This window comes from Theropithecus gelada, unplaced genomic scaffold (assembly GCF_003255815.1).
Source record: "Theropithecus gelada isolate Dixy unplaced genomic scaffold, Tgel_1.0 HiC_scaffold_15884, whole genome shotgun sequence".
NCBI classification, from domain to species: Eukaryota; Metazoa; Chordata; class Mammalia; order Primates; family Cercopithecidae; genus Theropithecus; species Theropithecus gelada.
Window position 1 is genome coordinate 4,192,435 of NW_020257641.1, and position 10,202 is coordinate 4,202,636.

Here is a 10,202-nt window from a genome sequence, read left to right on the forward strand (position 1 = left end):
AGATTGAGGCCAAGAGACCTGTGACGTGATTGTATCTCTCTTTGTCAGGAGACTGAAGACTGGGCAAGTGACATTCAAGGCTAGCCCTTTGTGAGTACTATGAGGATGTCCAGCGATGTTCAAGATCCTTTCTCAGTACACCGGGGACTGCAGGGCCTTCTGGAGTCAAAGAGCTCAAGGAAAGGTCTTTCTAACTGCATGAGGCATAAAGACACTCACGGATAACCTAGCCCGACGCACATTCCCACAACAGACGCGTCAACAAAAGACTCCCTAATTCACTTGTAGAGTGTAAAAAAGAAATACTATTCATGACATTTTAATAAACCAACAGTATTTATCAACAAAAGACCTGGTCCTGCTATATTTTAAGCCAAAGCTAGTCAGGAATACCCAACCCCTTGAAATGCATCCCTCAAGTTCCCTAAACAGCAGCAGGGAGGTACCACACGTGTAGGGTGCACGCACAAACACACACACACCACACACACACACCACATGCCACACACACCACACGCCACACACACACCACACGCCACACACACACACACACACGGTCAGCACCCTGGCTTCACTGTTCCTATACATTATGAGGCCTTCATTTTCAGCGCATGTTTCCAAATACAACATCAGTCTTTCCCAGCTTCCTACATCCAATCTGGAGGGTCAGGGCAGAGGGGTCTGTGGAAATGATGGTGAGAACCATGTGCTCTGGCACCCAGCGTCTGCTTTCAGTCCTAGCAGTTGCAGTGGGCTCTGCACTGGAATAGCAAATACATTATTAGAATTAATCTCAAAAGAAGCGTTTTCCTTATGGAAAAATCAGTTCAATTTATGGGATCTAATACAACAGGAAGAGACAATAGAAGTCCTCATGATTGCATTAAGAATTTCCATTTGGCTTAAGAATTTTAGTCAAAATTTATTTAAACCGACTGCAAACCTCTAGTTGCTTTTATTGGAGTAATCAGGCTCTAAAGGTGTGTGTAAAAGGGGGTAGTGGTTCCTTGAGGAGGAAGACAGACTCTAAACGTGTGTTCTTTTTAAGTGTATTTCTAATCCTGTTTTTCTGCAATCTGCTACACCTCATAATTATTTTCCTTAAACAGTGACTATTTCATCAACAGACATTCAAGGAACGACTTCAGTTTATAACATTAAGAAAACTGTGATATCCAGTCTCTCTAGGCTTTTCTTTGCTCTTAATCCCACATTAAATGGAGAAGTCAGAACTAAGATGGTAAAGATGGCATTTACCAGATTAACTGAGACCATGTTAGAACTGAACAGCTTCAGCAGAACTTCGGGGAGAGGAAAGAGGTTGCTGCTAAATCTGAATCACCAAGTAGCCCAGGGATGTGATCTTGGCAGAACCCCCATGACAACAGTGTTCCCAAGAATCTCAGCAGTAAAGATGAAAGACTTCTCTTTTATCTTCTGTGCTTCACGAACTGCCATCTCAGGCATCCCTACATGATGCCATACATTTATCTTATTTTTGTGTCCAGATTTAAATTTGAAGAATTCCTTTGCATGGAAGCTCTGGGTGGACCTTGTCTGTGGAGTTGATTAGGGAGGGCTGGAAGGAGACTGCTGGAGTGCACTCCCAATTCTATGCTGAAAGCCAGGGCAGTCGGCCTCCAGTCCGGATATGACAAGAAAAATTCCCAGCGTTTGTTAAAAGGCCATCTTCAGACCGTTCTTGCCAAGACTTGATTCCCATTTTTAGTAGGTCTCAGAACACAACTTAAAGATGTGTCACCTTTCATGGTGTCAGCTGTGAAAGGGGCCCCACACAGACCATACTCACAAGAAAATAGGCTAAGGAGGAGGAACACAAAGTAACACCCCACCCCACCCCCAAATCCGTTATTAACTGAAAAAAAAAAATGCTACTTTCTACCAAGTAGTGGCTACAGCGCTCTGATTTTTAAAAACTGCACCCCACACACATGGTTTCGCCATCGCAGCAGGCTGTACAAGACATGTTTCAGCATGGCTCTTTTCTGTTCTTACTCCTTTCATTTTGTATGAAGACTGCAATACAGGCCTTGCTTCCTTTACATTCAATACCAGTAAGATTCTACAGAAAAGCTGGAAGGGACCAAAATACTGATTGTAATAAATATTTGTGGGCCTCCTTGTACTGACAGGGCAGCCGATGAAGGGGGTGGGGAGAGGTCTCTGAGAGGCACCACCGATTGCTTCTAGGTCTACACAAGAGACAGGTACTGCCATTAGCTGTGCGTGGAGACATCGGAGGAGGAGCTGCTGTTGCTGTTGGTGGTCTGGGCCCTCTTGATATATAAGTTTAGTAGCTTCATCTGAAAAGAGAAGATGAAACTGAATTAGCAGGAAGAAAAGCAGTCAGAAAGTAGAAGACAGGAAAAAGAATCCCAGGTGACAGTAAGAAAACAGCAAGTCCCTTCGTTCCCTTGGTTCAGGAATTCATTATAAAAACATGTTCTGAGTGCCTGCTGCTCATCCAATGCATCTGCCAGGTGCTAGGGACACAGAGCGACACAGAGGAGGAGAGGGAAAAGCAGTGGGCAATTACAAGAACACCACCAGGTGTCACAACTAGGTGGGCCGCAGCAGCTCATGGAGGAAGGGATACGGGGGCAGGGCCATTCATCTCAAGGGCGACTGCAGCCCAAAGGCTCCATCAGAGCCAGGGGAAAAGTAGGGTGAGAACCCCGCTCCACAGGGGTGAAGTGGCTGGGCCAAGGTCAGAGGGCAAATCCTCTAACCTTCACACCTTTAGCTTCTTGAGTAGCTGGGAGTACAAGCGTGTGACACCATGCCTGGCAGTACTTTAAATGTAAATGGATTAAACTCTTCAATCAAAAGATAGAAATGGGTGGAATGGATAAACATTTGATCCAATTATATGCTGTCTATAAGAAATTCACTTCAGATCCACAGACATAAATGGATTGAAAATGAAAGGATATAAAAAGATATTCCATGGAACAGTGGTCAAAGAGAGCAAGGCTGGCTATACTAACATCAGACAAAACAGACTTGGCATCAAAAAAGCTTCTGGAGGTAAGACTTCGATACCCCACCCTCAATAATGGATAAAAGAACCAGACAGATGATAAGCAAGCAAATAGAGGACTTAACCCTAAACCAACTTGATCTAACAGATGTATATGAAACTCAACAACGGAACACACGTCCTTCTCAAAGGATACGTCAAGTTTCAAATCTATTGAAACTTAATGTGTGATTTAACATATGGTTTATCCTATTCTCCAGGACAGACCACATGTTAAATCACAAATAAAGTTTCAATAGATTTAAAAAGATACCAAAGTATCTTCTCCAACCATAATGGGATGAAGTAAGAAATCAATAATAGAAGGAAAACTAAAACATTCATAAATTTGTAAAAACTGAGTAACATATTCTTAAACAACCAATAAGTAAAGAAGAGGTCATAAGGTAAACTAGAAAACATATTTAAAACAGAATTTTTTTTTTTTTTGAGACAGGGTCTCACTTGGAAGCCCCGGCTGGAGTGCAGTGGCACAACCTCAGCTTACTGCAGCCTCGACCTTCCAGGATCAGTGATCCTCCCACCTTAGCTTCCTGACTAGCTGGGGCCACAGGTGCACGCCACCATGCCCAGCTAATTTTTGTGTTTTGTATGATGGGGTTTTGCCATGTTGACCGGGCTGGTCTTGAACTCCCGGGCTCAAGTGATCCTCCTGCCTCTGCCTCCCAAAGTGCTGGGATTACTAGCATGAGCCACCGCACCTGGCCTTAGAAAACATCTTGAGACAAATGAAAATGAAAAGACAATTTTGGGGGATGCAGCAAAGCAGCGCTGAAGAGGGAAATTTAGAGTTATAAATGTTTACATTAAAAAAGACCTCTCTAATCAACAAGCTAAACTTTACCTTAAGGAACTAGAAAAAAGAAGTAAATCTAAAGCTAGCAGGAGCAAACAATAAAGATTTAGAGCAGAGATAAACAAAACAGAGAATAGAAAAATAGAGAAAACTGGCTGGGCACAGTCACGCCTATGATCTCAGCACTGTAGGGGGCTGAGGTGGGAGAATCGTTTGGAACCAGTTCAAGACCAGACGTGCAACACAGCAAGACCCTATCTCTACAAAAAATTAAACCATTAGCTTGGATTATGTGTGCCTGTAGTCCCAGCTACTTGGGGAGGGGGCTGAGACGGGAGGATGGCTTGAGTCCAGGAGGTCAGGGGTGCCAGTGAGTCATGATTGTGCCACTGAACTCCAGCCTAGGTGACCAAAAAAAATTATGTTTATTTATTTATTTATTTATTTATTTTTGCACAGACGTGGTCTTGCTGTTGCCCAGGCTGGTTTGGAGCTTCTGGCCTCAAGTGACCCTGCCAAAGTGCTAGAATTACAGGCGTGAGCCACCCGCTCCTGGCCCAATCAAATAATTTCCAGCAAGCGTGCCAAGACCATTCAATGGGGAGAGGATCATTTTTAACAGATGAGAAATCGCCATTGGGTATGTCTTTTCAACAAACGAGACACCCATCCTCATCTCATAGAGGATGACTATTAGAAATAATTAAGAATAAATTAGAAAAATGAAAAATAAAAACAAAGTAACAAGTGTTGGTGAGGAAGTGGGGAAATTCGAACACCTGTGCACTGCTGGTCAGAATGTAAAATGGTGCAATCTCTGTGGAAAACAGCAGGGAGGTTCCTCGAAACCTTAAGGACTTGAACAGATGCACCAGTGTTCACAGCAGCATTATTCACAAGAGCCAGAAAGTGGAAGCAACCCAGGGTCCATCAACAGACGAGCAGATAAACAAACCGCGCTATCTACACACAATGGACATTCAGACTGGAAAAGGAAGGAAATCTGACAAATGCTGTAACATGGATAAGCCCTGAGGACACTATGCTAAATGAAATAAGCCAGCCATAAAGGACACGTAGGATGTAATTCCACGTATATGAGATACCTGGGGTAGTCAAATTCATGGAGATGGAAAGTAGAATGGTGGGTGCTAGGGGTTGGGAAAGAAGGAAATAGGAAATTATTGTTTAATGGGTACAAAAGTTCGGTTTTGCAAAATGAAAAAAGTTTCGAAGATGGATGGTAGTGATGGTTATACAACAGTATGAACCACACACTTAAAAATAGTTACAATGGGCTGGGTGCGGTGGCTCACACCTGCAATCCCAGCATTTTGGGAGGTGGAGGTTGGGGGGGGGGGGGTGTTGCTTGAGGTCAAGAGTTCGAAACCAGCCTGACCAACATGGTGAAACCTTGTCTCTAATAAAATACAAAAATTAGCTGGGCATGGTGGCAGGTGCCTGTAATCCCAGCTACTTGGGAGGCTGAGGCAGGACAATCGTTTGAACCTGGGAGGCGGAGGTTGCAGTGAGCTGAGATCACATCACTGCACTCCAGCCTGGGTGACAGAGTGAGATTCCATCTCAAAAAAAGAAAGTTACAATGGTAAATTTTATTATACCACAATAAAAAGATTGGGGGCGGGGGGAAGAAAAGAATGCTTGTTCAAGATAATAAAACTCATAAGTGGGGAACAGAGACCAGAAGGCAAGCTGACCCCGAAGCTAGTATTGCTGCCCTAGCAACATGGCATCTCTCCAAATGTACTACACAGGCTCCTTCCCTTCATCAGACCTCTTCCTACAGGCCCTGGTATCATTTATTTTTTCTTTTAAAAAAAATTTATTTTGAGACAGAGTTTTGCTCTATTGCCCAGGCTGGAGTGTAGTGGTGCGTTCTCGGCTCACTGCAACCTCCACCTCCCGGGTTCAAGCAATTCTCCTGCCTCAGCCTCTTGAATAGCTGGGATTACAGGCATGCGCCACCACACCCAGCTTATTTTGTATTTTTAGTAGAGATGGGGTTTCACCATGTTTGTCAGGCTGGTCTTGAACTCCTGACCTCAGATGATCCGCCTGCCTCGGCCTCCCAAAGTGCTGGGATTACAGGCGTGAGCCGCTGCACCCGGCCTTCATTTATTAACCTCATTTAAGCACAAGGAGAGGGTGTTCCCATAGGCCTGTAACACTGGAACACAGGGAGCCATGACTTCATTCTCTTTGTTTCTGGTGAAGGAAACTGAGACAGACTTAGCACCAGGTTCTGCCAGCTACCATCCAGTTGAGGAAGGGAGGGAGTTTGTATTAGGAGATGTGTACCTGAGTCTACGAAGTTCATACGAATATACCAGAGCTATTACATTAAAAAAATTTAGGCCAGACACGGTGGTTCACATCTATAATCCCAGCACTTTGGGAAGCCAAGGCAGGAGGATCTCCTGAGGTCAGGAGTTCGAGACTAGCCTGGTCAGGCGGGCAAAACCCCGCCTCAACTAAAAATACAAAAACTTAACCAGGTGTGGTGGCACACGCCTGTAATCCCAGCTACTTGGAAGGCTGAGGCAGGAGAATCGCTTGAACCTGGGAGACAGAGGTTGCAGTGAGCCGAGACTGTGCCACTGCACTTCAGCCTGGGTGACAGAGCGAGGCTCCATATATAAAAAAAATAATAATAACAATAAAAATCTTAATGGCTGGATGAACTGGGCTACCAAAGCAGAAAGATGTGAAGGCCAGTCTCTCCAAACCCCTGAGGAACTAAGGTTGTAACTGGGTGAGGGAAGGTGCTGGCTCCTGGTCAGGAACGTGGGTTCTGGACCCAAAGCTTCACCAAGAGTGGCAGCAGTGGGTCCACTGCCAAATGGGGAGGAGAAAGCGCCTGGATTTTCCGTCCCTCATCCAAAGGGTCAAATGAGTTGATGGGGCAACTCTCTTACTCAGGAAAGTAAAAAGTGCCAGACAAAACCAAGGTGTGACTCATGTTATTTTTGGATGAATTTTCCATTTTCTAAATCTAATTTCCTTTGTGAACTGTACCATTGAAGGTCCTCCCGGGCAGCAGGAATCACCTACAAATCCCTGATGGAGGTAGGAGAGCTGGGGGGACTTTTGCTCAGGACCGTTCAGATAATCAGGAAGGGGATCTGATGAGGAGCCTGTGCAGCAGTAGGGCTAGGAGAAGGAACTGGAGAACAGAATCAGGTCACTCCCAAACTATGCACTGCACACCTGCCTCATACACCTCTTCCAGCCTATCTGCTGATTCCTGATTACAAAAAGAGGAAAGTGTCTCCTCTGGACCACCTGTTCTCAACCAGGGGTGATTCTGCCCCTCAGAGGGTATCTGGGCAGGTGTGAGACAGCAGGGATGCTTACGATGGCAGGGGGTGCTATTGGCACATGTCGGTATAGACAGTGGTGGTCAGAGATGCTGCTTAAACTTCCTACCACACACAGGACGGCCCACCTCAACAAGGCGGCCCAGAGTGTCAACAGAGCCAAGGTGGAGAAACCCTGCTCTGAACACCCCAGCCAGAGCTTCGCTTCCCCAGAACTCTGGAGAAGCAAGGCTCCAGCTGTAATGCTCACCAGCTGTATCAAAGCAACAGCTCAATCTGAAATGAAATGGGCCCCACTTGCCAATTCCTCCTCTCGTAAGAGCAGGCGCTTCTGGTTTCATGCTTTCCACTGGCTTTGTCTGATAGAGTGGTTTGTATAAAAAGGCGGGGATTTTAAACCCCACAGAGATGTGCTTTCTCCACAGGCAGGTCCTGAGGCCCCAGGCACAGCTGGCCTCCTCTCCGGGAGCCAAGGCCTCACCTCTTCGCCATGCCTCTCCTGCTGCAGCATGAGGCCGGGTTTTTAATCTGCTCTCACCAGCCTAGCACGTCAGATTTGAGTGATGTCATTGTTCTTTTAACTAAAACCAATAAGCAGTCCAGCCACTCTCATTTTCAGTGACACCCATTTTGGTCCATTTTCTTCCCCTAATTCCAGACACCCTTAAAGGAACATGAGAGGCAGCAGTGTGAGGAAGAAGTCTGCCTCCTGGAGTCAGGTCTGTGCCCGGGGCAGGTTAAGGGGATGACCATGCCCACAGGGATGTTGCTGTAAACATGAGTCAACACATGCAGAGTGCGTGGGGCTGCCCCGCAGGCTCAGGGTGAGAGCCAGCTGTTGCCACTACTGATGCCCATGAGGGACTCAGCTCTGATTCAGCAACTGCTAAGCAAGCAGGTACATTTCTTTAGTGTTTCCATGAAAAACCGGATGGTTTCTGATTAAAGCTGTTTTTCTTTTGGAAATAAAGCAGCAGCTCAAAATCAGCATTTCATAAACAGGAGTTGAGGCAGACTATGTTGTATAATGTTAGTGTTACCTTCAACTGATTTCACTGTATAGTTCATTTTTATATTTAGAAAAATGCTATTGGGGAAATAAGGCCCCGCTAAAACACAATGAACAAAACCTGTCTGGAATCCAGAGCTGCAGTCAAATGGGTTTAGGACGAGCTGGCAGAGCCCAGGTGTGCTTCTCAGCCCAGGTAACACTATACATACCTTGCTCCCTGTGAGCTGTGCAAGGTGAGGTTTCAGGTCTTCTCCGATTACGGAATAAATTGCCACCAAGCAAAACACGCTGGCCTTGCGCACACTACTTTCAGTGTTGTCGTAACCCTGGAGAGCCAGAGGAACACGAAAAGGAAACCAGATCAAAGATTCAGTCCCTAGCCAACATCTCATCAGCGTTTCCACAAATGCCCTCTGAGCTCAACCCTGGACTTGTCAGTAACAACCAGGATAGACCTCAGCCCCGCAATGGAATCCAGACAGCTTTCACCCCAAAGAGGTCACAACTTAGCATCAACAGAAACTTGGTTTCTGGGGCGCGGAAGCAGGAGGGTGGCGAGTCCCAGACTGGTCTCTGCGTCTGCACAGGCACCACTGTGTAACAAGCTGCCACCCAAGAAACATTGCAGGGGAGAGAGAATGAGAAAAGGCAATGAAGGGGAAAAAGAACTTGCTTTGTTCCCATTTCTCCCAAAGGTCAAGCAAATTTCCCTGTGAAAACGCCTTTAAAGAAATGAAAACAACATCACTCGCTCTTGTGAGCAAACCCTTCTACCCTCCAGGAATTGTTGGGGACCGTCTGGTCCCACAGCCTGATGTCCATGTCCCTTTGCAGCTGGGCCTCCATCTATCTGTCGGCCTCATCCTGGCCCACACCCAGCTGGGGCTACCTGCTGCTGTTCTCCAAACAGCCGGGGACTCTTCAGCCTCTGTGTCTTTCCTTTGGTTTGGAATAATCTAGTCCTCAACAGTTAAGTGTTTAATCCCCAAGCCAAGCACCCAGCAAACAGCAGCAATGATTAAAAGTGATGCTGCCTCCTCTCTACCTTTCCCCAGTGAAACTCCCTCGCCAAGGGCCAACTTGAACCCACCTCTTCTATGAACCCTCTCTCCCCCACCCCAGCCCGGAACCACTTCTCTACTGTCATGGAGCCCATGGTGACACCTATCGTTGTCTGTGTGGCTGCAGAGTAGGCTGAAAATCTTCTGAGGCCGTCCACACAGTGGAACACAGCTGCTTGATGCCAGTCTGTCTCACTCACTGTCTCATGCTTAGAAGAGTTTCAGTAAGTATTTGTGTGCTGCGTGAGACCAAGGACCATTTTTTGATGTACACTCAATGGCCCACCTCGCCCAGGGCTGCAGCTACAGCAGGTGTGCAACAAGGGTTTGTTGAAGGAATGGACAAAAAAAAATGATCAAAATATGTTTATAGTAAACAGAAAGTTCATTCTGTGAGCCGCCAGGAAAGTCTTCTCAGTGCATTCAGGAGAGGGGGTGAGCTGGAAGCCGCAGAGGAGGCTGTAAAGTGTCCCTGCCGCACGGCCTCACAGGTCCTGCCTGGTTGCCAGTGAAGGAGGAGCACAAAGCCCTTAAACGTTAGTTCAAGTTAGGCAGCCCCACCCAGGCCGGGGGCAGGCCCCACCAACACGCGGGCCTACCTGCAGCAAGCCTGGGATGATGTCGGCGAGGAGCTGCAGCAGCGACTCCTTGGCGATCCTCTCGACGACTTTGGTCTGCATCTTGATGGCAGCAAGGTTGATGGGGTAGTCGGCCGTCTGGATGATGGGGCAGAGCACCTTGATGCACTGCTCCGGGTGGATGGAACTGGCCAGTGTGGACGCAGCCTCCTCAGCCGCTCTCACCACCTGAAACACCCAGTTCCCCCAGACAGTGAGCTCCACAGGCCACACGAAGCAAAAGATCAAACATCGCTTCTGATTTCAGAGGCCAAAGGACAATGACCTCACTCAACGTCAGACGACAGCCATTGCTT

At 46.8% G+C, this 10,202-nt stretch overlaps 1 protein-coding gene across 7 annotated transcripts in view; it reads right to left on the reverse strand.

The window, feature by feature from the left end:
• Window positions 1–896: 896 nt before the first annotated feature.
• Window positions 897–10,202, reverse strand: part of LOC112617142 (CLIP-associating protein 1-like) — a 304,701-nt gene continuing 295,395 nt past the window's right edge. For all 7 annotated transcript variants that reach the window (XM_025373877.1, XM_025373871.1, XM_025373874.1 and 4 more), the window contains 3 exons: window positions 9,868–10,074; window positions 8,417–8,533; window positions 897–2,324 (listed from right to left, as the gene is read on the reverse strand). In XM_025373877.1, coding sequence (XP_025229662.1) covers window positions 2,238–2,324; window positions 8,417–8,533; window positions 9,868–10,074 — 411 coding nt within the window. In that variant the 3' untranslated portion in view covers window positions 897–2,237. The remainder of the gene's footprint in view (window positions 2,325–8,416; window positions 8,534–9,867; window positions 10,075–10,202) is intronic.